This window comes from Lipotes vexillifer, unplaced genomic scaffold (genome assembly GCF_000442215.2).
Source record: "Lipotes vexillifer unplaced genomic scaffold, Lipotes_vexillifer_v1.1 scaffold1227, whole genome shotgun sequence".
Classification (NCBI taxonomy): Eukaryota; Metazoa; Chordata; class Mammalia; order Artiodactyla; family Lipotidae; genus Lipotes; species Lipotes vexillifer.
This window is the reverse complement of record NW_006790683.1, coordinates 737,277-764,359: the sequence shown is the minus strand read 5'-3', so window position 1 is coordinate 764,359 and position 27,083 is coordinate 737,277. Positions and strand designations below refer to the sequence as shown.

The 27,083-nt window shown below is 45.4% G+C and overlaps 2 protein-coding genes across 4 annotated transcripts in view; one reads left to right on the top strand and one right to left on the bottom strand.

The window, feature by feature from the left end:
- Positions 1–5,913, top strand: part of SLC6A20 (solute carrier family 6 member 20) — a 39,189-nt gene extending 33,276 nt beyond the window's left edge. The window contains exons 8-11 of one of the 2 annotated variants that reach the window (XM_007463903.1): positions 1,250–1,454; positions 2,601–2,760; positions 3,900–4,065; positions 5,650–5,913. In XM_007463903.1, the coding sequence (XP_007463965.1) occupies positions 1,250–1,454; positions 2,601–2,760; positions 3,900–4,065; positions 5,650–5,799 (681 nt within the window). In that variant the 3' untranslated portion in view covers positions 5,800–5,913. The remainder of the gene's footprint in view (positions 1–1,249; positions 1,455–2,600; positions 2,761–3,899; positions 4,066–5,649) is intronic. The other variant, XM_007463902.1, reaches the window with a different exon arrangement.
- An 8,773-nt stretch (positions 5,914–14,686) lies between these two features.
- Positions 14,687–27,083, bottom strand: part of SACM1L (SAC1 like phosphatidylinositide phosphatase) — a 58,685-nt gene continuing 46,288 nt past the window's right edge. Inside the window, exons 14-20 of one of the 2 annotated variants that reach the window (XM_007463900.1) lie at positions 23,769–23,907; positions 21,640–21,709; positions 21,451–21,523; positions 20,557–20,650; positions 20,345–20,437; positions 19,622–19,679; positions 14,687–16,524 (exon numbers count right to left, since the gene is read on the bottom strand). In XM_007463900.1, coding sequence (XP_007463962.1) covers positions 16,388–16,524; positions 19,622–19,679; positions 20,345–20,437; positions 20,557–20,650; positions 21,451–21,523; positions 21,640–21,709; positions 23,769–23,907 — 664 coding nt within the window. In that variant the 3' untranslated portion in view covers positions 14,687–16,387. The remainder of the gene's footprint in view (positions 16,525–19,621; positions 19,680–20,344; positions 20,438–20,556; positions 20,651–21,450; positions 21,524–21,639; positions 21,710–23,768; positions 23,908–27,083) is intronic. The other variant, XM_007463901.1, reaches the window with a different exon arrangement.

Genomic DNA, 27,083 nt, shown 5'->3' with positions numbered 1-27,083 from the left:
GTGGGCCTCTCACTGTTGTGGCCTCTCCCATTGTGGAGCACAGGCTCCGGATGCGCAGGCTCAGCGGCCATGGCTCACGGGCCCAGCCGCTCCACGGCATGTGGGATCTTCCCAGACCGGGGCACGAACCCGTATCCCCTGCGTCGGCAGGCGGACTCTCAACCACTGCGCCACCAGGGAAGCCCCCAGTTCTTTTTAAACTGATAAATTGGATGCTATTGTTATTTTATACAACAGTGTCTGTATTGACCGGCATGCTTGCTATTTTATTTGTTCACCTTTATTGCATCCCAGCCGTCTTCTGGGGGCATGTATTATCAGTGACACTGTTTAGCACTGTCGGCTCATGGTAATAAAAAGCAGGCCACCTTTAGCAGGTTCTGTTGTTTTTAAATTCTCTGCAAGTGATCACTCCCTTATGGTCTGCACCCAGGGCGGATGAATGCCATTGTCCCCATTGGTATGCTGTTGAGCTGACCTATATTTTGAATCTGACAATCCAAAATCTGCCATTCCAGGGGAAGGGTGCTGAAATCTTAGTTCTTATTGCTGCTGACTCTTCACTCATAGTGGCATGTTTTCTGGTCAGTTTATAAATCTCGGGTTGCAAGCTCACCGCTTGATCCTCTCTCGTGGTCTTACAGGTAACCCAGTTCAGACCTGCAATGGAAGCTTTCCCCAGTGTTTGCTCCTGCTGCTTCTGCTACTGGCAGCCCGGGGGTGCTTACCCCCACCCACCCACCCACAAGCCCTTTCGACCAGGAGCTGAGGCTCTATTTCCACAGTTCCAACAGCGTTACCGCCGCAGGCATCTGGCCCCTGAGCAGCTCTGCTCAGTTGGTTGCCTGCCGGCCAGGCCAGCTCCCCACCATTCCGGCTCCTGTAGCTGTGACTCCACTATCTCAGCTCCTAGAACACCCAGTCAGTCATGATACAGGAAGCAGAAATTATCCAACCATTATTTTACTATATTTTATCCATAATGATGTGAGTTGGGGCAGGAGAGGGGAACTCAGTGTTCCAAGCTGACCGAGGTGTCTCCTCACACTTTGCAAATAAGGGCTCCTGACAGCTCGCATTTCTATCCAGCCCAGCTCACCCTCGGTGGTCTGGGGTGCAGGTGAAGAAGATCCAACCTCAGAATGTGGCTTCTCGTGCCTGACTCTCAGGTTCCCCACGTAGCTTAGCGCCTGGGGAAGAAGTCCTAAGTGCCCCGGGGGTGTAACTGGTGTCTTCATCCCGTGGGCAGGCCGTCCAGGGCACCGGCCTGGCCTTCATCGTCTACACGGAGGCCATTCAAAACATGGAGGCGTCCCAGCTGTGGTCGGTGCTCTACTTCTTCATGCTGCTGCTGCTGGGCATTGGAAGCATGCTGGGCAACACGGCCGCCATCCTCACCCCTCTGACCGACAGCAAGGTCATCTCCAGCTACCTGCCCAAGGAGGCAATCTCAGGTGAGCGGGCCAGCGAAGGCGGCGGGGGCTCGGCGAGGTGAGCAGAGGGAGGAGGCTCCTCAGGGGCTGCGGGCTCAGCGAGAGGCCGCAGCAGCCTCACGGGGGTCCTGCCATGGCTCTCTCCTCTCGGGCAATCTGGGACCTGGTACACGTGATTCACCCCATGCATCTGGTTCTCCACATCACAGGGGAGTGAAGTGGTCACCCCAACCTTGGCAAAGGCCAAAGCCCCCAACACGGCCCTCAAAGCTCTCCAGGCTAGCAGCGCTTAGCCTCCCTGCCCTCAGGAGCCAGCATTATGTGAGCCTCCCCTCCCGCACAGAGCCTGTTCTCCTTGTGTCCGCCTCAGGACAGCAGTGGGGCTCACTGGCTGGTGGTGTAGGCTGTGGCCATGGAAAGGGCAGGCAGGAGCTTTACTAGAGTCTACTACTTTGTGGGGTGCCCAAGGGAGGCAGCAGAGACGGGCCAGAGCTTCGGTTCTGGAGACAGAGAAGGGCCTGTGTCTGAATTCCAACTTGCTTTCTTTCTGTGCTGTGGGATGTTGGGAAAGTTACCCGACATCTCTGAGCCTTGGCTTCCCCCTCTGTAGAAGGGGGCTCCTGATAACCTGCCCCAGAGGCTAAAGGCTCCACTGCCTGGCAAGTGCCTGGGGCGCAGTAGCAGTTGGGTAAGCATTCGTTTCTTCTCTTGCCCTCCCTACTCCTCTCTTCTGGTCAGATGTGAATCCTCTCTAGGGGGTCCTGTGAGGGGTGCCCTGCAGCTCACATCTCCTCCCCTGATTCACTTCCCATAAGCTCGCTCAGTGGCTGAGTTGCTGGGATAAAGTCACCAGACCCATAGATCGGGTGAGAGTCCCCTAGACAGCAACGCCTACAAGTTTCTCTTTTCCACCGAGTTTGATTCCCCGCTACTGGACGGCTCCATGAATTAACAGCAGGAAGTCCTGCTGACACTCCTCGCAACACCTTTGCCCCACGCTGCCCAACACACACACGTGGCACACACGTGCAGAGAGGCTCCCCCAGCCCATGAGGATGAACCGAACGGCCAGTGCCTCCTCAGGGTCCGGGGCTCTTGGGCCCCATAGAAAGCTGGGTGCGCAGGCCAGGGTCTCAGGCGGGTGAGCAGGCGGTCTTGTGCTCCTAGGTCTGGTGTGCCTCGTCAGCTGTGCCATCGGCTTGGTGTTCACCATGGAGGCCGGCAACTACTGGTTCGACATCTTCAACGACTACGCCGCCACGCTGCCCCTGCTGCTCATTGTCCTGGTGGAGGCGGCTGCCGTGTGCTACCTGTACGGACTGAGGAGGTAGGAGGCCTGCCCCGCCAGCCGCCCAGGAAACCCACCCGTGAAGGCCATGCCTCGCAACACTTTCTGCCACATGTAGTTTCGAGGGTCCCAGGTGTTCACGTTATGCACTTGGGTCTTTGTGGTCTACAGTCCAGGGTCCTGCTAGGTCAGTGGCAGCAGTGGGGGCAGGTGGTGATGGACACTCTGCAGGGTCCAGGAGAGGTGGGGGCTGTGGTTCCCGCTGTGACAGTCTCACCCGGCCCCCTCCCCTCCCCCATGGCTGCCTCTTCTGCCGTGGGGAGCAGTTTCAAAGGCCCTGGACTGGTGGTAAGACACCAATCTGGATGCTGGGCCTGGGTCGGCCACTACCTGGGTGCCCTCAGGCAAGTCACATCACAGCCCTGGACCTCGGTCCCCTCCCCTGGGCAACGGAGAGGTGGCTGGGTCAGCATTTCCCAAAGTGCTGAGATACTTTCCACACTCATTCGTGTGTGGCAGAAAGATACGATTAGCCTATCCAATCCATGGTAAAACGGATATTGTCATGCTATTGCTAAATTCGGGTAGAAGAGTCAATTATAAAAAAAAGAGCCCACAGACAATGGGAATCACAATGGTGGGCTGCAGGCTGCTACACTTGGGAAGCACCACTCCATGCCAGCTCCAGTGGGTCAGGGCCAAGGTTCTGGTTCCTTCAGGTTTGGTGCGCCCTCCCTCCACCCCAGAAAACCTGCTCCGGTTTCAGGGGACAAAAGTGATTCCCCTGTGGGGGCGTTTCTAGGGGGAAGGAGAGTTGCTGACAGACAGCAGGGTGGGAGGGGTGGAGCAGGGCTGCCCTCGGGGTCCCCTGGTGTTGAGGACTGGCTTCACAGGCGTCCCGCCAGGCCCTCTGGTGTACAGCAGCCACCTCCAGCCGAAGGCCGGCACCAGGAGGATGGCCTCTGATGCCCGCTCACCGATGGGTGGTTGCTTTGCCCCCTCTGTGGCGGCCTCAGCCCTTCTCCCCTCCCTGCCCCCCAGAGACGGCCCAGTGGTCGTGTTCAGACATCAGTGGCGCCCAGCACAGAATCTTCCTGAGCAGACGAGGAGGTGTGGCCTGGACTGCCTGGCGCCAACAGCATGGATAATCCAAGCTTTCTCTCCCCACCTCCAAACAGATTTGAAAGCGACCTTAAGTCTATGACTGGACACGCTCTGAACTGGTACTGGAAGGCCATGTGGGGCGGTGTGAGCCCGCTGCTCATCATCAGCCTCTTTGTCTTCTACCTGAGTGACTACATCATCACAGGGACCCTGCAGTACCAAGCCTGGGACGCCTCCCAGGTATCTGTCGTCTCGGGCCCCAGGCTCACCCACGAGCACGGGCCTCTAGTTTTCTGAAACCAAGGAACTCTCTCCAGGGTGGGGGTAGGTTATTTGTCACAACATGGAAACATCACCCAGGTATGTAAAAATGCTCAGCCCAGGAGAGCGGAGCTGGGCTCTGAGTTTTTCAACATGGGCTGCAGTGAAGAGAGTGAGATTCCGTCCAGAACTTCCTGGTGGCCTCGGTCCACTGAGGCCACTCGGGCAAGGCCAAGCAAGGCTGGAGGGCGTGGCCCCTGAGGAGCTGGGTGGGGCAGGGACTGGCGTTTACACTGGAGTTGCTAGGACAGAACGGGGGACTGAGTGGGGCACTCAGGAGGCTGGGCTGCATTTGCTCACCCAGCAGAGGGCAGCACATCAGTGTTTTAACCACCTGGACAGCCGTATCACTGCACCGGGCCTGAGGGTCAGCCTTGGCTGTCCTTGCACAGACACACTCTCAATAGGAAAGTAATACAACAACTGGCCAATTTGGATTTCTTTCCCTGTGGGTAGAAGATGCTGCCCCTGAGCGTATGGTGTGTGCGCAGACAGGGTGCCCAGGGCCCGTGCTCCATTCCACACACTCCATGCTGCACCATGGCTGGGAAGGCGCCCCCGCGTCTGGTTCTGGCAGTGGTGCCGAGCAGGACTTCCCACCCGGCGCAGAGGAGGAGCAGGGTGTTTCCTCCAGTCCATGCAGCCTGATACTTTTGGAAAATGCAATTAACAAACAACAGTGAATTCCTTAAAAAAAATGTAGCGCATATACAAGCACCAAATATGTATCAGATTCAGCAGACCCAGGATTATGCTGTCAAACTGCTAAACTCATTTATGTTTCCTCCCAATTCCTGTACTCGTCACACAGAACACAATGAGTAACAGACGAGCAACAGAAGTCTGTGGGCTGGTTCCCGCGGCCACACTCCGTGTGGCATTTTGGTTTACAAACCGTACGTGCTTTCGTTGACAGCTGTCCTCTGGTTCCTTTGTGGAAAGGCAGTGTAGCATTTCTTGGCTTTTGGGCCTCAACTGGTTTCTCATCAGTTCTGCATTTACGGAAACATCCATCATTCTTCCAACTAAGTCCTGAGGTCCATCAACACTTCTCCTGAGATGAGAGCTGTGCTGCTGGACACAGAAGCTAATAAACCACATGTGGCTATTGAAATTTAACTCATTAAAATTAAACAAAATTTAAAATTCACTTCTTGCACATCACCGGCCACGTTCCCAGTGCTCAGTGGCCACCTATGCCTGGTGGCTGCTGTACTGGACAGCACTGGGCAAGGGTAGCCCCTACATTTAGGTGCCCTGCTGCTGCCTTGAACATAAGCCTTGGATTATTCTCATGGTTGCTCTTTCCAGGTAGCTCCAAAGTCTGCCCAGCAGAGCCACTAGTGACCTGCACGCAGAGCTGGAGCGGCCCCGGGTGTAAGGATGCCCGGCCGCAGATGCTCTCTTCCTCCCGCTGGAGGGCCTGAGGCCCGGAGGGGTGGTGCCCTCAGAAGGTCTCCGCACGGGAGGTTCTTTCGTCTGACACTCAGGTTCCTTCTCCAGGGCCAGCTTGTGACCAAGGACTACCCCCCCTATGCACTGGCCATCACTGGGCTGCTCGTGGCCTCCTCCACCATGTGCATCCCCCTGGGGGCCCTGGGGACTTTCATCGTGCGCCACCTCAAGCGGGGAGACACAGCCTCCGTGGCCTGAGAGCTGGGCTTCGCCGAGACTGCCGTCAACCGCTCGCTATCTTACAGCCACTTACGTACAGATGGAGCCGCCTCGGCTGCTTTTGGCAATACTGACTCCGGAAGCACTCAGCCCATCGCCTTCTCATCGTCTTCTCCAGTCTAGAAAGGATTAGGAAGGTGAAAAGAAAGACTACTCCCTCAGCAAGACACACACCCCCACCTGCCACCCCGAGAGTCACGCACGGTGCTTCCTCCCTGTCACCACGGAGGCAGAATTCTCACAGCCAGTCTTAAGACAACTGCTTGACCCTAGCAAAGTCCTAGAAGTAGGGCACAGCGGGAGCTGAAATTTGACTACAGTTTTTATGGGATACAATTTAAGGAATTTTTTCTGGTGAGATCCCAAAACACTAGCGGGCATTCATTTTTAGAGAATTCTGAAAAGGAGTTTTTTAACTAAAAGGAGTTTTTTAACTAAAATGACTAATCTGAATGTCATCAATGCAAAATTAATTAGTTCTTTTTTCAGTCACAGTGAACCTGCAATCACTGTGTTCTCCTTTGCTAATAGGATCGACTGGCCATAAAGAAAGAAGGCCTTTGTTTGGAGCTCACAAAAGGAGTCACTTTTCCCTAATCTGAGGCTTCTCAGTGGGTCCAAGACCAGTCCTCTCTATGAACAACCCCAGACCGCCTTCGGCCCTGGTGTCTCGCGGCACTGAAAAGCTGCCAGAGCCTCTATGAGGATGAAAGTGAAGCTAACTTTCCCATAGACCTAAGGTTATATCTGGACATGATGACCAACTCCATAACTTAGTTTTAAATTATCTGTACGTAAGTTTCCTAAAACGTACAGAAAGGCAGCTCTCAAACAGAACACCCAGTAAGTGAAGACACCATATTTATGACACAGCATTAGTCCACCTTGTGAACGTCTCCTGTCTTTTAACTGCAATAAGTAGGTCAAGGTCATCCCGGAAGTGAGGAGGTCCCTTACTGCTCTAATATTCCTGAATTCCGTGTTCTCAGTGAAGCACACAAAGTTTGAGTAGGTTTGCTGTACAGACATCTTTAAAGACACTTACATACACATTCACCTGGGACATCAGCTAGAGATGGCTTTTCTTTTAAAACTTCGTTTTCATGCCATAAACTTCCCTATAACAAGAAATAGGCATTAGAAAGGTCTTAGGCAGTCTTGAACTTCCAGCTTCACCTGATGCCCATAAAAAGACCACTTGGTGTCAGGCAAGCTGGAGAGGCCGCATGTAAGTCAGTGAAGTTAGAACACACCCTCACCCCATACACAAAAATAAACTCAAAATGGCTTAAAGACAAATATAAAAGACACAACACCATAAGACTCCTAGAAGAGAACATAGGTAAAGCATTCTCTGACATAAATCGTACCAATGTTTTCTTAGGTCACTCTCCCGAGAGAACAGAGATAAAAGCAAACATAAACAAATGGGACCTAAACAAAACTTAAGCTGTTACACAGCAAAAGAAACCATAAACACAACAAAAAGACAACCTATGGATTGGAAGAAAATATTTGCAAATGATGTTCCCAACAAGGGCTTAATTTCCAAAACATACAAACAGCTCATTACAGGTCAACAACAAAAAATAAACAACCCAATCCAAAAATGGGCAGAAGACCTAAACAGACATTTCTGCAAAGACAACATACAGATGGCCAACATGCACATGAAAAGATGCTCAACATCACTAATTAGTAGAGAAATGCAAATCAAAACTACAAATCAAAATGTCACACACCAGTCAGAATGACCATCATTAAAAAGGTCTAAAAATAGGGCTTCCCTGGTGGCGCAGTGGTTAAGAATCCACCTGCCAATGCAGGGGACATGGGTTCGAGCCCTGGTCCGGGAATATCCCACATGCTGCGGGGCAACTAAGCCTGTCTGCCACAACTACTGAGCCTGCGCTCTAGAGCCCGTGAGCCACAACTACTGAGCCCACGTACTGCAACTGCTGGGCCTGTGCGCCTAGAGCCCGTGCTCTGCAACAAGAGAAGCCACTGCAATGAGAAGTCCGCACACCACAACAAAGAGTAGCCCCTGCTAAATAAATAAAATTTTTTTAAAAAAGTCTACAAATAACAAATGCTGGAGAAGGTGTGGAGAAAGTGGAACCATCCTACACTGTTGGTGGGAATGTAAACTGGTGCAGCTACTATGGAAAACAGTATGGAGGTTCCTCAAAAAACTAAAAATAGAGTTGCCATTATGATCCAGCAATCCCACTCCTGGGCATGTATCCAAACAAAACTATAATTCAGAAAGATACAGGCACCCCTATGTTTACAGCAGCACTATTTACAATAGCCAAGACATGGAAACAATCTAAATGTCCATCAACAGATGAATGGATAAAGATGTGGTACATATATACAATGGAATATTACCGAGCCATAAAAAAGAATGAAATCATGCCATTTGCGGCAACACGGATAGACCTAGAGATGATCATACTAAGTATGTCAGAAAGAGAAAGACAAATACCATACGATATCACTTATATGTGGAATCTAAAATATGATACAAATGAACTTATCTGTGAAACAGAAACACACTCACACAGAACAGACGTGTGGTTGCCAAGGAGGAGGGGGCGTGGGGGGAAGGATGGATTGGGAGGCTGGGATCAGCAGATGCCAACTATTACATGTAGAATGGGTAAACAACAAGGTCCTACCCTAGCACGGGGAACTATATCCAGTATTCTGTGATAAACCATAATGGAAAAGAAAAAAAAAAAAATCACTTGGCTTTAAAATGCATGAACCAGCATTTACTTACCACAAGTAGTCAGTCCTCCGATTTCTCATCAGAGGGTTCTTCGGTGTCACAAAACCTCAGCTATCAAGGCTTGGAGAGTGAGCACACTCAACAGCAAATACACAGCACAGAGTCTGTTCCTGAATCCTTACGGGTCACAGTCTCCGAGCCCCCAGCCCTGGTCACTGTCTTACAACAGGGGCCGCCCCTCGGGGGCTGGTCATCACCTGGGTATTTCAGCCCTGAATGCTAGGTATCCTCAGGAGCGTAGACACAAATGTTGTTCTAGAGCAGCTCTTTATTCACAGTTGCCGTACTTCAGTGGTCCTCCACCTCGGTGTCCATTCAAACCACCCGGGAGCATTTAAAACTCCTGGTGTCCAGGCCACGCCCTGGAACCTGCCAAATCTGAGAATCAGGGCCCTATTTAAGCGAGAAGGAAAATGTGTCATACATTTAGGCACACTTACATCGAAAGTGACCTTTAAAAGTTTGAAAGCACTTTTGAGCATTTCTAATTGTATGGAAAAGTTACTTCTCCAGAATAATATTTGCTCACAGAAGTCAAATAGATGAAGTCCCATTATTCTAGACTAATGTGCTCCAGATGAAAATGTCTCCAGCTTGGGTTCAGTTTTATTCTGCTTTCTGAGAACTGCATGAAGAGCAGAACATCTCACAGTAATCCTCAGTCCTGTTTCAAAAAATTCTCTGAATTCTTTGACTATTTTCTAGGGACTGCATAAAAGCAGTCATCTTCACATTTGTCCACCCTCTTCCAATAAGCTGGAGAGAAAGAGGCACGTTTCATCCCTGTGCCCTTAGCAGTACAATGACATTAGAGCCAGACACAGACTCCAGAAAGCTTTCTGATTATACTAAAAACACACCTACTCTTAGTTCTAAAGAATCAGGTAGGGAAATATTTGTTTTTCAGCAACTGTCATAAATAAAACCCTAAACAAATATATCTCTAGGTCTTTTTGGTCACTTATGAGATGTAGTTTTGTTTTGAGACCTCTCAACATAAGATTTTCCCTCCTTATGTAAACATACTAGCTAATTTTGAAAAAAAAAAAAAAAAAAAGGAAAATAAAGGAGAATCCATCTGGTCTCTTTTCTACTGCCTTCTCTATGTTTGCTTCCTCACATGCAGTGAAACCGCACCAATGCAGTGTATGAAGGCCATCACATGAGAAGATCACATGAAACAGGAAGGGTAGCATCCAAAAGAGAAATCACCTGGGTATTTCAGATGTATTCTAATTTGCTGGATTTAAACAGAATGTGAGCTCTCCCGAACTGCTGCAGAATCTTTCCAACCCTTCTGAGAGGTGCCCTGGGCAGTCTGCCCACCTCAGAATCCCTTGTTGGCTGAGGCCATGGGAACCCACACAACAGGTTTGGGTGTGACCTCAGAACTGTCCTGGGGGCGGAAAGAGCGTGTCAACTATTGTGTTAGATTTCTGTAAAAGTTATTTTACATAGAAAAATTAATTTATGGCTGTTCCACTTTATAGATAGAAAAGCTGGGGAAGAGAATTAATTCACCCAACCATTTTCTACTCAGCATCCAATCAGAGGAAGAAAAAAAACGAGCGATTTCAACAATCCTTTGCAAGGCAAAAAGTACGTCTACAAATATGAAATCCTCAACCAGAATTTTCTGACCAGTCTCTTACATGTGAATCATGTGTCCTTTCGTATTGCCCACCTGCACAGGATCAGCCTTTATGGAGTATATTACAATCCAGTCCCTGTGTAGGCTCTGGGGAAAGTTCTGGTCCCTGGACTTCATGGCTCTTAGATTCTGGAAGGGAAAAAGACAATGACAGATAACAAATGATATAATTACAGACTGTGATCTTTTCTGAGAAGGAAATAAATGGGCCAAGTGACGGTGTGAGAGGGACAGTGCTTCAATCAGGTGGTCGAGGAGGAGATACGTGGACTGAATTTTGAAGAAGAATGAACTAGTTATTGGAATTGCTGGAAGGTCTGTCCAGGCAGAGGCAATGGCAGTGCAAAGGCCCTCAGGGGAGAAGGAGCAGAAAGGAGGCCTGTGGTTGGACTGGGGACGGGAGTGATGGGAGATGGGCTTGGAGAAGTGGGCAGAGACCAGGTCATATAAGGCCTTGTAGGCCACAACAAAGAGCTTCGGTTTCCTCCAAAGAGCAACAGAATCTCACCTGAGGGTTTAACGTGGGGCCCTGCGTCATCCAGCTTACACTTGAAAGATCACTTGTAGCTGTGGAGAACAGACTGGAGAGGGTTGAAGATGGGGACCTTGGAAAATTATTCCAGGAGCTACTTTAGTAAGTCCCTGGGAAAGATGATGGTGGCATGGACTTGGAAATGAATGCGGAGAGGAATAGGTGGGTGTGAGTTATATTTTGGCATATGCGAGAGTTGCCAGGACTTGCTTACGGACTGGATACAGAGTTGAGAGGAGAGGGATGAAATGTCTGACTTACTGGGTGGATGCTGGTGGCATTTCCTGAGATGAAGAAAACTCGGCATGGAACCAGTCTGCAGAGTATATAAATCAAGAGCTCTGGGGGGAGAAAAAAAGAGCTCTGCTGGACCGTACTGAGTTTGAGATGCCTGTGAATCAGGTGGGAATATCAGGTAGGCAGCAGAACATTAGAATCTGAACCTTTTGGGAAGGTCCGATCTAGAGGTATATATATTTGGGAGTCACAGCATAAAGATGCTATTTTAAAACCATGGGTCTAAATGACATCACCTGGGCTAAGTGTGTACATGGAGAAGAGGGCTTAGGACCAAAGCCTGCAAAAAAATCCAACATGTGTCCAGACAGGGCCACAGGTTCTTTTCCATCTTTCTCATTGAGAGAGAGGGGGTCTGTGTCCCTCCCCCCGAATCTGAGTGGGTTTGTGAGTGCTCCAACCAACAGAATGTGGCAGAAGGGACACCACTGGACATTAGAGGCTAGATCATAACATGCAAGCTTCCACCTGGTTTGCTGGAACACTCACTCCGGCCGCCGTGAGCCAACCAGGTATGAAGTCCTACGACCTTGAGGCTGCCGTGCTGCAAAGCCATATGGAGGTGCTCCAGCTCACAGAACCAGCTGGTCCACCTTCCAGCCACCCTTGTGCAGCACCAAACCAGCGCGGACCAGAGACCAGCCCCTCTGTCAGCTGAGTATCACTGAGTGACCTCTGTCAGTGCCATCTGGAACAGAAGAGATCACCCAGCTGTGCCAGGCTCCATTCCTAACTTGCAACACTGTGAGATTACTCTCCAGAAATAGATAACTAGAACAGGGATAAAGCAGAGAGGAGACGTCAGTAGGCAATGGAGTTGTGAGTAAAGCTGGACAGAACCCAGGAGAATGTGTGCTCCCAAAAGGCCAGGAGAAGGACTTCTTAAATTCTCCTAAACATGACTTACAACCTGTACTTTCTACTTCTCCTAACCTCAGAGTCTATGTTTAAACCGAAATCTAATAGGAGCTCAATTTAGGACATAAAATGTAACATGATATTTTAATAGATGAGACTTTAGCTTCCTACAGCTAGAAAAATAAACAGGCAACAGGCACGCATCACTGAAAACGGTGAAGAAAGACGAACGTCTGGGCCTTTGGCTAAAACAAAAAAGCAAAGACAAAGTTATGCTCAGAATAATCTGTAAAGGGAAGTGCTAAGAACAAACAGGCCATCTGACCAGTTCACGCAGGACCAGGGCATTCGTGGTAATAATTAAACATGTCACAACTCCTTTTAATTGTCTCTCCCCCTCCACCCCCGCAGTGAAATCCCACTTATGGAGCCTCTGCGTGACGTCCAACACAGAGGATGAGAGCTGGACATCAAGGAAGAGCTCCCGCCTGTAGATTTACCTGGGTTTCTCAGCAGGGGGGTGTGTCCGTGTGCATGTGTTATCGCAGGGAACTGCCATATGGATGAGAATCCAAGAATTTATAGTTCAGAGACCAAGTTCAACACACAAGTGAGATCCAAATATAAATTAGAGCCCATGTTTTCTTTAACTCCAAGGCCAGAGTGCTCACCCTCATGCGAGCCTTATTCAAAATCAGTTTCACAGAATGGTCCTATTGAGATGCTCTGTGAATAAAAAATTCCACAGACCAAAAAGTCTGGGTGCTGCTGCGTTGCACACACCCTCTAGGGGAGTCAAACCTCTGACAAGTCCGAGAATTGAGACAAGTCTTTGACTGTGTTTAACCCAATGTTTCCAAATGGTTCTCACCAGATCCCTACTGTCAAAAAACAGCTCTGAGCACACAGGACTCGTGTTATTCCAAACACTCAGGAAAATGCTTTGCCGAACAGACTGAGAAGCTGGGGGCCCAGAGCTCAGGGAAGAGCCAGGCCATCCTGCAAGACACGGCTGCGTGAGGAAGAGTTCTCAGCAGCGAAAACACCCAGGCCAACGGGACAGAACAGGAAGCCGAAACCCCGCAAGTGGAGGGGAGCCTGATGTGTGACAGTGGCGGCACTGCACAGCAGGACGAGGGAGTCGGGAAGGCTCCTGCTGGCTCTTCCCGTTAACCCAGCGGGAAAAGAAAACTGGAGCCTGTGTCGGATGACAGCGCACAGCCCTCCCCAGGGGCTACACTCTCCTCCCGCCATCGCTTCAAGTACGGCCATGCGACCTGCCGTGACCAATGAAATGTGAACAGAAGAGACTGTCACCTTCAAGCAGAAACGTCTCCCTTTTCTTTCTGCCAGGACAACTGGTAATGTTCCTGTGTGAAGCTGTTCCGTCACTCTGGGTCCCAGGATGCAGATGTCATGTAGCAGAGCTGCAGCAGACCCTTCAAGGATACACAGAATGAGTGAGAAATAAATCCTCATTTTTTTAAAGCCACTGAGATCTGGGGATCATTTGTTACCGCAGCATAATCTGATCTACCTGGATTGACACAGACCACTCCTTACTTTATAGAATGGAGAAAAGACCTGATATGAAAAAGCAAAATTATGTGAAAAGAAGTCCCTTGGAGTTGAGCAATGTTGTGTTACCCAAGCACAAGGGATGGTAGGAAATTTCTGGTAAATTCAACACCATTGAAATTACACATTTCTTTCACCAAAAGTAACCACAAGAAAATGAAAAGACAAGCCACAAACTAGAAGAAGATATATGTAGTACATATAAGCAACAAAGAATGACTCTCCACAATATAAAAAATTCCAGAAATCTTTAAGGACAAGCAATCTACCAGAAACAGGCAAAAGACCTCAAAGGCACAACACAGGAACACCCGATTCCCTCCAGCACCAGCTCTGAATCATGATTTTGGATTTTTCTCTCCTTACAGGCTGTGGGAACAGACTTCCAGCGAGCCCCACCTCCCAGTATTCATGCCCTGTGTAATCCCCTCCCCGAGTGAGCTGATCTAGTGGCTTGTTTCTAAGGCATAGAATACGGCACAAGTGACGGGATGACACTTCTGAGATTAGGTTAAAAAAGACCGTGACTTCCATCTTGCTGGCTTTGGTGAACCAAGCTGCCAAGGTGGAGAGGTCCATGTGCCAAAGAACATAATATTTTAAAGACTTATTGTAATTTATCTGTAGTAGGAAAACATCTGACATCAGGACTCTTAGGCAAGCTGGAGGAAAAAAACCCCAAACCCTTGTTTAAGCCACTTCTCCCCCAAAACACCCTTCACACACCACACACACACGTGCAAGGGTCTCCTAGGCACCGAGGTGTCTACATCAGCACTTCCCTCGGGCTCCCTGACACCTTCCTGTGGCCTGAGAGGACGTTTTCTAATAAGCATATTGTCCCACTGCTTGGTGGAGAGCCTCTATCATTTTGAAAAAGAAATTACAATTTGGAGGTGGGAATACAGGGGACATCTTTTAATGAACACTGTACTAAATATTCCCCTGGAATATCTGTAACTGAAAAATAATTTTTAAGGATAAACACAATTTTTCAAGTGGCCATAACTGGAAAGTAGAATTTCAGAAGCTACTCATTTTCTTGCTTACTTACATTGTCTAATTCTTCTATAATGACCACACATTGCTTTGCATGTTTTTTATAAAAAAGAACATCCCTTTGTAAGACAAGGTATAGGAATGACACCAACATTAGTTAGAAAAGAATATGACATTTTATTTTCACTTACGGATGGACAGTACATGAATTTAGAAATATAATCATTGCAGGGTTCTGAAATATTGATACCTTAAGATCTAACACACCAACATTAGCCCATTCACTGCAAAACAGCCACATCAGCAGTTCAGATTTGGTCTTTGTTGTGGTGGTTGAAATAAGTTCTTAATGTGAAATGCCCAGTAGCATCTGAGTAATACATTACAGTAGACATGAACTAAGTTTCGATATTTCCTCTTTGGAACGAATTATGCTTATTTACAAGTTAAGAGTAGGTAGTTCTAATTACTTACCCTATTGTGAGTTTTAATGACTGACTTTAAGCTACAGAGGGTTTTCCAGCTATTATTTCCTTTAGAGTTTCTAAAAGCAACAACTCTTATTAATGTTTATAAAAGATAATGTTGGAAAAAAGGTAACGTTAAAATCAAGGCGCTCTTTAGAGATATTTAAGGACAGGAAAAGGTATTACCATTGAAAAAACTGTACATATTTTCAAGCACAACACAAATATTGTAGCAGTATTTAATTGAACTATTTTAAAATAGTGGCAATTATACTTCCTTACATACTTTTCTAATTTTTAAACCTCATAATTACAATTTGAATATACAGTCTGACTTATAATTAGAACTATGCACAGCTTCTAGAGTGTATTTTTTCAGATTTATTTCTTCACATAAATTAAAGTTGGTCCTTGATTTGGAGAGCTGTTAACTACCTGGAAGCACTAAATTTTAGACTTACTGACAGCTAACAAAAACCCTTAAAGAGGGAGAAGCATTGACACTACCGTGCGTGGAAAAGCAGCTGCTGCCTCCAAGTGCAACACTGGATTCAGCACAAGACCCGCTCAGAGGCCTGCATGTCTCCATGAAAGACCCCCAAGAAACCGAAAGGTCCAGAAGGAAGGAGCTGACCAACCAAGGGCATTCTCCACACTGGGGCAATCCTGAAAACAGAGGCGGCTTTGGACCTCTAGCATAAGAGAGAGACTTCACATTCTTTGATTTCATTTACACCTTTTAAAAAAGATAAAATACACCTGAACCTTTTCCCTCACACTTAAAACTGCACAAATCAAGCTGACTGAACTCATAAGGCAGCCCAACTGAAGCTCCAAAGGACCACCAGACCCTGGTCTCCTCTTTCCTACCATGTAGTCACAGACTATTTCGTCCAACTACTTGATGTATGTGAAAGACATCTGATAAACAGAGTAGAGTTAGCTTATTATTAAACTCAAGAAAAGTCCAAAGACGCATATGGAAAAGTGCCTGCTAACAGCAACTGCTTCTACAGTGACAAGAAACTGAGCTAGAAAAATAGTTTCACTGTTTTAAATAAGGAAAGAAGCGAGATTTTTTTAAAATATATTTTACCTATTCTGCCACAGCTGATTAAATTGACAATGATTCCTTCCATTCCGTGAGCTGAATTGAGGTTACATTTTAATTACAGAATAGCTTCAAATTATAACCATCCCAATAGTAAAGAGATCATCAAGGCAGTAACATCAGATCAATTCTAAGTCATCACCCCCACACAAAGCGCAAGATGTGCTTTTGGATAAAGGATTTAAAAAGACCTTGGGCTGACGTGGAAAGCGGGTCAGTAAAGACTCCAGTTCTGCATAATGGAATCTTCCAAGCCAAGCCGCTTTCCACAGACACAAATTCAGTCTATCTTTTCTTTCTGGACCAATCTGGGAGCATCGACAAAATCTTTGCCATTGTAAAGAATAATAAAAAATGTTCCAATGCTTGCAACTCCCCAGAAGAGCACATATGCCAGTGTTTCTGTCCAGGTGTCACCTGTTGATTTTAAAAAACAAAGAGCTGATAAATAACAAGTCATTTTATTGATACTAGATCCAGCTTTCAGCCGTTTAGCACATCTTGACAACATTAAAGTGTACAAACACATCCAAAGGAAAAATAAAAGAACCTCTCAATTAAGGTTTAAACCAGTGGTTCTCAAACTCTGGCTGGCAACAGAATCCGCTTCAGGGCTTGATAAAGAATCAGCTGCTGGGCTGAACCACAGAGTGTCTGTCCCATTTAGCAGGCCTGGGGTGGCGTCCAAGAATCTGCATTTCTAACAAGTTCCCAGATTATGCTGATGCTACGGGTCGAGAGACCACATTTTGAGAACCACTTGACTAAACTAATTTCAGGTTATATCAAGCAAATAGTAATTACTAGTTTCAGATGATATACTTTAATATTATAAGAAATTATTACTAATAGTTTAGCTCATAGTCCTATCTGTGACACGTATCAGCTACTACCAAAATGCCTACACAAAAAAAATACTGGCTTGGCCAAAAAGTTCATTCAGGTTTTTCTGTTATGGAAAATAACTTTACAAATATACATGCTTCAGAAAAGTTATGTATTAAAGTGTATAGGGGCTTCCCTGGTGGCGCAGTGGTTGAGAGTCCGCCTGCCGATGCAGGGGACACGGGTTCGTGCCCCGGTCCGGGAAGATCCCACGTGCCGCGGAGCGGCTGGGCCCGTGAGCCATGGCCACTGAGCCTGCGCGTCCGGAGCCTGTGCTCCGCAACGGGAGAGGCCACAGCAGTGAGAGGCCCGCGTGCCGCAAAAAAATAAAAATAAAAAATAAAGTGTATAAAACAAAACTCAATAAATACAACATATTTAACACAACTCTCCTGATATGTACTATTTTTCAAAGTCTAGAGGACGTGAAGGAAGCAGCAGGCCAGTGGGAAAGGGTCTGTTTTGTTCTCCTCCTTGAACAGGTGAACCCAGTGTTGCTTCTCTCCTGCAATAGTACTGGCCTCACCTGCTGACAGGGGAACATGCAGAGGTCAACAGCCAGTTAAGAGGGCACGCCTGAAAGGAAACTCAGGGTGTAGACACTTTCCTAATAAGCTGTCAGAGAACATGCTTGCATTTATTTGCTCTCCTCTTAAATACCAAAGTAGGGGCTAGAAACCAGACACTGTCATATCTAAACACCACAAAGATCATTACTTTACAACAATTAACTGACATGAGATGTTACTATCCACAGCGTCCAGTATCTTTTCACTTGAAAACACTCAAATTTCCACAATTGCTAATTTTGACAGCTCTGGGTTTTAAAACTCTTTTTGGATAAAGAAAAAAGCAGTTCCTCACAAGCCCACTTTGGGACACTCCCCAAAGGAATGGTCCGTTTGTTCAGGCTGAGTCTTGGTCTTGACTTCCCTGCCTTTCCAGAGGTTCCACAGGGAAATGTGAGTATATAAAAAGACCAAAATAACAAAACTAATTCAGCAGTGGAGTGGTTCCCAGAAAATGGCATCCAATGGGCAATGTTTTAAAGAAAGAAGTCAAAGGATCTAGGGTGTGAACTGAACCGTGAGCAGCACATGCCAGCTGGTCCTGTCCTCTTCCTTCCTGCCCCAAATGTGACACAGACCCCCTAGTCATGCCACACAGTGATGCTGCACTCGAGAGTCCTTGGCTTGTTTTTGCACTGTGATGGTTTTTACATTTTTAAAGAACTGTAAAAACAAACTGTGCAAACAGAGACTGTATGTAGTTTACAAAATCTAAAATATTTATGATCTGACTCTTCAGAAAATGTCTGCTAACCCCTGCCCTAGAGTAACAAGAAGACAGCTCCTCCCTGTGTCATGACTACCTACAATGCTGAACACTGAGGGGATTACAGAGATGAACAGGTTCTGAGCCGCCCTTCAAGAAGCTGGCAGAATTAGGGTGGGGTGTGGGGGGTGAGGAGTCCTTAATTCAGCCAAGTTTTACTGAGGGCAAAACTGTATCCCAGACACAGGAGGTAAAACAATGAGTAAGACACCATCTCTGCCTTCAAAAAGTTGCTGATTCAGTGAGAAAGACGAATAAGTATGCAAATCACTACCACACAAACAGAAATACACCTTGGGTGCATTCGGGACCCCAAAGAGTACAGCGCCTCTGAAGAAGAAATCCCTAGGTGCTTACAAGATTAAAAGAATTTGAAAGTGCTAGAAGAGAGGTACACAAAATGCTGTGGAAATCAGAAAGGGGGAGATGAGGTCTGTGTGGGAGAACAGAGAGACACTTCATGAGAGGGGAGCCTGAGGATGGCAGAAGTCAGCCAGGCAGAGAAATGTCAGCCCAGCGAATTCAGGATAGAGGATGTGACTGGAGGTACCCAAGGCTGCACCTCGAGGCACAATGCAACGTGTTACAGACTCAAACTCCCAGAGCACTGAACACTACTTAATATGCATTTAAGATGAAAATGTCTCCATTAACTTAGTAACACAGGAAAACACTGAGAGAGAAAAGAAAACCAATAAAGACCTTGTTAGCTCAGGTTCTTAGGCAATTTCGCTATTAAAATTTAAGAAGTAATGTATTAATCTATAATAACATTTATTTGTCCAACATAGGTGGTTGGTTAAATAAATTATACATCCATTAATGGAATACTGTGCAGCCATTAAAAATAAAGAACGTGGGGAAATATTTATATTGCTCACTGAAAAAACAGATTACAAAAATATTTGTATCTCACTTTTGAAAAAAACACACTTATAAAGATTAAAACATCAAAATGTTAAGAGTAATTAGCTTATCTCTGAAAGGCAAGGTGATAAATAACATTATCTTCTTTTTTGCCCAACTGTATTTTCTGTAATTACTATGTATTACTTTGATAGCAAGAAAAAAATATTTTAAAAAGCTTAAGTGGAAAAAAAAATGTATCAAGCTACTGAGTATACATTTTTCCTTCTGTCACATCTAAGGACTAATCCTCCCACCTGCCCACTTTACTCATTCAATTCAATAGGGAAACATCAAGTACTGAATAGGCGCAAACTTAAGACGCTGTACAGGAAAGTTCAACATTCTAAGAAATGACTGTAAGAATGTGAAACAAGGGCAGACTTACCAGCCATAAGCAAACAGATAATGCACATGGAAAAGGCGACAACCATGATAATAGGCAACTGGAAAAGAAAACGGAAGGAAAAACCATCACATAAGATGCTAATCAATGGTTGTACAATCAGTTATGCAGGCTTTGCTTTAAAGAGAAGAAAACCCTTCTGCAATCTAATATACAAAGTATCTTTCTTTCAGCAAAACATCATTATTTAGAGTTTTGATCATAACTGCCCAAATCTTCGAACAGGTTAAAAGATCTGAAAAAACATGGCTTTGCTCCAAACCAGGGAGTGCTAAGCAGAGGGAGGTCGCCCAGAGGAGAACCCAGACACCAGGCCCCTCCACTCCAGGACACCCTGCCCACTGGAATGAGACCCCAGAGGCTCTTGAAAAGTCTTGTGAACAGAGGAGTCAACTTCCAGGTCATAAGTTTGCCTCTGGCAATCCCTGAACCACAGGGGAGTAGCCTCCGGAAATGAGAAACCCTCACACTCCCCTTGCGTCTGTGTTCTCACTTAAAAAGGATCTGCCAAAGACAGTCAAGTTTGAAAGAAGACAAACATTCCAAAGTTATTTTACTCCTCTCCCTGATCTGCTCCTTGGGGACACTTAAATATTTATGTTCCATTTAGAACAACATACAATGTTTTATATCAAGGGGAGTTGGCACCATCTATACCTTCAGACACAATGTTTTAACAACTTGAAAAACACAAACGTTTCTTACAGCCAGGAATTTCAAATCCCTTGGAACACTTAAAGGACTATGAGATTCTAATTCATCCACTGAATAGTTCCCAAGAAATAAGTCTATGGAATCCTAGAAGAGAAAAAAAGGAAATTAGTAACTCCCAAATTAGATATGATTATATTACTGAAGAACAGTACAAAGATACAGCCACCTAATGACCAAAAATTAGCATCAAATGACAAACTTACTTGTCTAAATCCATCAGAAAAGTTGTTCTTGTAATACCGTATCAGTGAGTTCCAGCCATCCATTATAAGTCCCAACTGAGTTCTCTTCCCAGTTCTGGTTAAATATGAGGTTAAGTTTTGAGTTACAGATTTGCATTAATATGCAATTATGCATTAATGTAATTATGCATTAATATGCAAAAATATAAAATTCTCACACTGTTTTACAGCCAGTAAGTATGTGGTATGGAGATAGGTGAATTATAAAGATTTTTTTTAAAAAACATCCCTGAATATATGAAGGAGACACCTCACAAAAGAAACCAATATCAGGTCCAAGAAATGTGTATCCTATTTCAAAAATATTACCAAAGTAGGCACAAAGAGGAAAAACGCTCAGTTCCACTTGCAAAGACAAGAAATAAGAAGAGAAACACACAGCCCAGGTTAAGTGGCATGAAACAGCAAAGAGACTAGAAAGCTTATCTTGCTCCCAGGGAACCCATATAGCAGAAAAAGACCCAACCACATGTGTAACAAATTCAAAACATCCTAACCTCTCACTACCCAGTGTGGTCCTTGAAAACAGCACCAGCACCACCTGGGTACAGAATCTCAGGCCCTGCCCCAGACCTGCTGAGTGGGACTGGGGTGAGTCAGGTGCACAGTAAGCTTTGAGAAAAGCTAAGGAGCCATGGTTCTCAACCCCCACTGTGCATCAGAATCACCCAGGGATGCTAAGAAGACACCAGTGCCTGGGCCCCATCTCCCTGCAGTCCTGACTTGACCGGTCTGAAATGAGGCCCAGGCACTGGTGGTTTGCTGTTGCTATTGTCTAAAAGTTGACCGAGTGATCTACTATGCACCAGAACTGTGAACCACTGGTCTGGAATGTGATTTTAAAGCATGGCTTGCCTGGTAAAGTCAGTCTTCAAGGCACCAGTTCCCGCATACTGTTTGGCACAAGCATTTGCATTGTCAGCCCAGGCTGTGAGAAAAAGTAAAAATCAGCTGATAATGATTAAAATAACAACCAATGCTCTAAATCCAAAATATTTATTTCAAACTTTGAGTAACCTTGCCTCTGTTAAAGAAATTACCTACCGTTTTTGTAAATCTTCTCAAATTCATCTTGTTCTTCAAGCTTTTGTCCCACATGCAAAACTCCTAGTCTCTGGAATAAGAATCATACCTACGTTTATGTGTGACAGATTTCAGCACATATGACTTAGGAAGAAAAAGCACCGTCCCCAGATCATCTTGTCAACTGGCTGTAGGTGGGAGATGCTTTCCCTGTACGTGGGGACCACAGCACTCTCCCGCTCAGGCCAGGCTGCAAAAGCCTCTCTTTGGGCTTCCTTCTGCCCACAGCCCCCACTCTCCCTTGAGCCCCAGCACCGCAGGAACAGTGGCAAGACTGTAAACTCAGAGACAGGGGCAGAAGGGAAAGGACGGGGGAGAGGGAAGGCTGCTGCAGAATTCCAGCCATTACTACCTCCTTTCCTGCCGCCCCCAACCTTCCACTGACTTTACCCCTCTACCTCCTCACAATTCACCATCTCCAGACTTCTGACCTCCAAACTTATCCCCTAACCCTGGGACCCTTTGAGAATTGGGATGAATACTACCTACCCTACCTCCCCACAAACAGCCCTTTGCATATAATCTCAGAGGACTCCTGGGCATCCTGAAGCTCTCTATGGACTCCCCACTGGAGTTCACTGACCACAGATTAGGAACTCCTGCCTTGGTCTTTGTCTAGAACCCGCAACCCTCTTAGAACCACCATCTTCACTGCTCAGCTCAAATGACATCTCGCTCTCTCTCCCTCAGAATGGGGCCTGCCCTCGCTCAGTGACCTGCCCTCGCTGGAAGGGGAAAGGCACAACTGGAGTCCCCACATTGGCTGGCACTGAGGCTAGAGAGGTTCCTGCCCAAAGACTCTGTGAAGGTTGGTTAGGTTTTATAATACTATTTTTAGCATGTAAATTAGTTAAATACAGATTACAGAACCTAGTTAAATAGAGTTCTGTTAATCAGCCTTGAAAATAACCATTCCTAATATTGTTTCTATTGAAAAATATATTCTGAAGTACAATAAATCCAACAGACTGACAAGGACACAGTACCATACAAGCTAGAGAATGCTCAAAGAGGGCAACCACTCCTTTGGTATGTCCTACTTGAGGATTTGGGGAGGTATTTTCCCTCCATAATTCTTCCCTGAGTCCCATAAATTGTCATAAACAAAGTTGAACGTTTACAAATTATTTAGGCAGGAAACCACCTGGGAAGCATTTTGTTTGCTCCCTACAACAAATGCCAATGTGATCTGGAAATCTGGGATATACATATTTTTAATTCCAAATATAAAGAGAACAAAATATTTATACCTATTCTTTCTCAACAACAGTCTTACTGGTAAAGTAAAGCTGTGTCAGAAACTTTATACCTGGGAGTTAATATCCCTTGCCAAACAATAAAAAAGGTGCAAACGAAAACAACTTTTGAGGTACTATTCTGTACTACTAAAGAAGAAATAAAACCTTTCTAAATAAAAATATTTAATGCTGGCCAAGATTCACTTTTCACTGCTGGCTAGTCTTAGGGGTAACTGGTATAACCCTCTTGGAAAGTATATATTCTCTTCAACCCAGGAGTTAACCCAAAGGAAATAATTCAAGCTAATAATAATATACATAGGTATATTCTCTATAGTCTTATTTATAAGCCAAAAATGTAGCAACCTAAATGGCTTAGTAAATTATAGCACAACAATGCACCTCTTAAAAACTATGATCATGGGCTTCCCTGGCGGAGCAGTGGTTGAGGGTCTGCCTGCCGATGCAGGGGACACGGGTTCGTGGCCCGGTCCGGGAGGATCCCACGTGCCGCGGAGCGGCTGGGCCCGTAAGCCGTGGCCGCTGGGCCTGTGCGTCCAGAGCCTATGATCCACGGTGGGAGAGGCCACAAGAGTGAGAGGCCCGCATACCGCAAAAAAAAAAAAAAACTATGATCACATATAATGCTAGAGCAAAAAGGCAAAATTTAAAACTGTACATACACTGACCATGGTTATGGACAAAGTATACATCCACGGATGGCAAGACACAAAACCAAAAAGAATTGGGTTAGGGCGGGGGCATGTGAATGTTTCTTGTTATTGGTTTTTAAAGTTGAAGTTTCTTTTTTGCTATATTGTTTATCTGATAAAAGAAAAAAAGCATTTGTACCTGAAGCTGGGCCTGAAGCGAACGACGAGCTAACAGACTCTGGATCACATTAGTTCTGTCCAGACAATCCATGCAATTGCTGCGGAACACGCCTTCCTGGTTAGTCACCACCTTGCCGTCAGAGTCCACTAGAAAATAACTAAAACATATTTGTATAAACACTCTCATACCAAAGTCAGCCAAGCCTACTAAGGACAGACCTCTTATAACACAGGTCCATGTCAGAGACATTATTAAAACTGAATTAAACCTATATTAAAAGGTCAGATGGGAAATGTACAGTTCAGGTATATTTGATTACCAAAGACCAAAAGGAAGTTTGAACAGAAGAGGCAAGACAGCCCCTAATCTCAAAACAACTGTAGCATCAAGGTCACTTCACCCAAGAGATGTGAAAAGGGACAGTTGGGAGTATTGTAAAGATGGCTATGGACATCACCGTGTTTCCCTAAGGCCAGAAGAGGTCTTCCTTTGACATAATTATTGCACCTATGCCCGCTACGTTGGGATTTCTTGAAGCACAGTCCCCTGTGCTATCTGTATCAGAATTCCCTGAGATGGTTGTTAAAAATGAGGATGCTTGGCCTTGAAATAAACTGAGTAAGACTCTCTGAAGCAAGGGCTGGATATTGTGCATTAAAAATATTTTAAAATCCCTTCTTAAAATGGGTAATAGGGCTTCCCTGGTGGTGCAGTGGTTAAGAATGCCAATGTAGGGGACACAGGTTCGTGCCTTGGTCCGGGAAGATCCCACGTGCCGCGGAGCAACTAAGCCCGGGAGCCACAACTACTGAGCCTGCGCTCTAGAGCCTGCGAGCCACAACTACTGAAGCCCGCGTGCCTAGAGCTCGTGCTCCACAACAAGAGAAGCCACCGTGATGAGACCATGCACTGCAACGAAGAGTAGCCCCCGCTCGCTGCAACTGGAAAAGCCCATGTACAGCAATGAAGACTCAACGCATCCAAAAATAAAATAAATAAATGAATTAATTTAAAAAAGAAGGGTAATATATGCAAATAGTACTAAATTTATAAGGTACAATAGGGTATTATTTGAAAAATCCGTTTTCCTTTCTCCCCTGAACCACCCAGATGTCTGCACTGGAGCCAACCATGGTTACCAGTTCCTGTGTTTCTGTCATTTTTAACAATCTGTTCAGATTATTCTATGAACTCAAAAATTTGACAATGTTGACACAGTGTGGCAGTAAAGAGCATGGACTTTGGCAGCAAACAACTGGTTTGCTACCCTTAGCTCCTCAGGCAAGTTACTAGCTGTGTAACTTTAAGTAATTAACCTAATCTCTCAGAGCCTAAATTTTTTTCACCCACGAAATGGAGATGACAGCATCACCATTAGGCCGCTCTTAGGTTTAAATGAGATAATGTAAAATACATATAAAGTGCTTAGCCAGAGTGTATGGGACAGAGAATACAATGAATACTAGATATTAATTTTATCGCAATTACTCCCCAAAATCAAAAAGTGAGGGAGAAACACAATAGATTCACCAAGGGCTAAAAATCATGACCTTAAAATTAAGGGCTTAAGGGACTTCCCTGGCAGTCCAGTGGTTAAGACTCCGTGCTTCCAATACAGGGGGCATGGGTTCGATCCCTGGTCAAGGAACTAAGTTCCCACATGCCGTGAGGTGTGGCAGAGAAAAAAAAAAAAAGGCTTAAAAGAATGTGTTTAGACTAAAACTCTACATGAGGTTCATGCCAAACTGGTGAAGTTCGATTAGAGTATGTATATATAGAGTGCATGTGAGTGCTGGCACCCCATTAGTACTTATAAACTAAATACTGCATGTTTTATAAATATTACTTCTTAAACTATACAAGTCTAAGAGATAAGTATTATTATCTCCACTTTACAGATGGAGAGATCAAGATTTGAAGATAACTAACTTGCTCCTTGGTCACATGGCTAATAGGAGGCAAACTGAGATTTCAAACTTATTGTGTAGGACCCCAAAGCCCAGATTCTTTCCACTTTCCCCCAAATCCCTGGAAACAAATGTGCAGAGAGGTCATCTGAAAGTCACAGGTGAAACATATACTGTCCCTGTGGAACATAGTGAGAGCAAGGGACAAAGATTCTGGTGTCAATGCTCCCTTCTTTCTTATACTCTGTGGGGCAACAATTAACAGATAAACCCAAGGAAGTAACCCCTCTGACAAGGTTTCTCTACCCCAATAATCACACAGGTCAACCCCCCTTCACTAGCTATGCTCAAAACAAAACCTCATAGGAGAAAAATAAAAAGCAGATTTAATTAACTATAGCTGATGCCTTAATATGTATAAAAATATTCTTTTAAAAGCTGAGCAGGGCTTCCCTGGTGGCGCAGTGGTTGACAGTCCGCCTGCCAATGCAGGGGACACGGGGTCGTGCCCCGGTCCGGGAAGATCCCACATGCCACGGAGTGGCTGGGCCCGTGAGCCATAGCCGCTGAGCCTGTGCGTCTGCAGCCTGTGCTCCGCAACGGGAGAGGCCACAACAGTGAGAGGCCCGCGTACCGCAAAAAAAAAAAAAAAAAAAGCTGAGCAAATGTCTACAGAAGTTTTACTATGTTACTGTGTAACTGAAATTACACAGTGCATTAGAACTACACAGGCAGAACAAAATGAGACTGTTTTCCAGATTCCTACTTCTGGCTTTAAAATAGGTAAAGACTGACATGTGCACAGAGTACAGCGAATATATGAACCCACACAGTAAGTAACACTGTAAACACATATGAGAAGTACCATGAAGATATTCAGACCCTTTGATCCATTATCCTACCCTCAAGAATTTATTTCAGGAAACAGTTTAACAGAAGTAAAAATATATTTATACCCAGAGTGATTCACTGCAGCACAATCTTTCATGGTAGATAGAGAAAAGGCAACAAACCAGATGCCCGATGCAAAGAAAAGCATTTAACTGAAACTGTACTATGACAAAATGGGACACAGAAAAGCCATTAAATGCTATCATTACAAAGACCTGGTAGGCTAATGACAAAATGTGATAAAATGTTTAGTGAAAATAACTGAACATAAAACAGTAGCAAACTAACTTCAATTATATAAAAATTTGTAAATGCATAGAATACATAAAAATATGAAAATACCTGGACTTGGGTCATTTTTAAGAATTTTTAAATATTTAAGAATTACCAAGTCTCATCTTTCAGGGAAAAAAAAAACTACAAATGAGAGTATAGACAAGTGCTATCAACCTAGTGAACTATATCTGTAAGTCTGTTAGATAATGCATAATATACATGATTAACATATGCACCTACCTCATCCCTCAACCTCTGT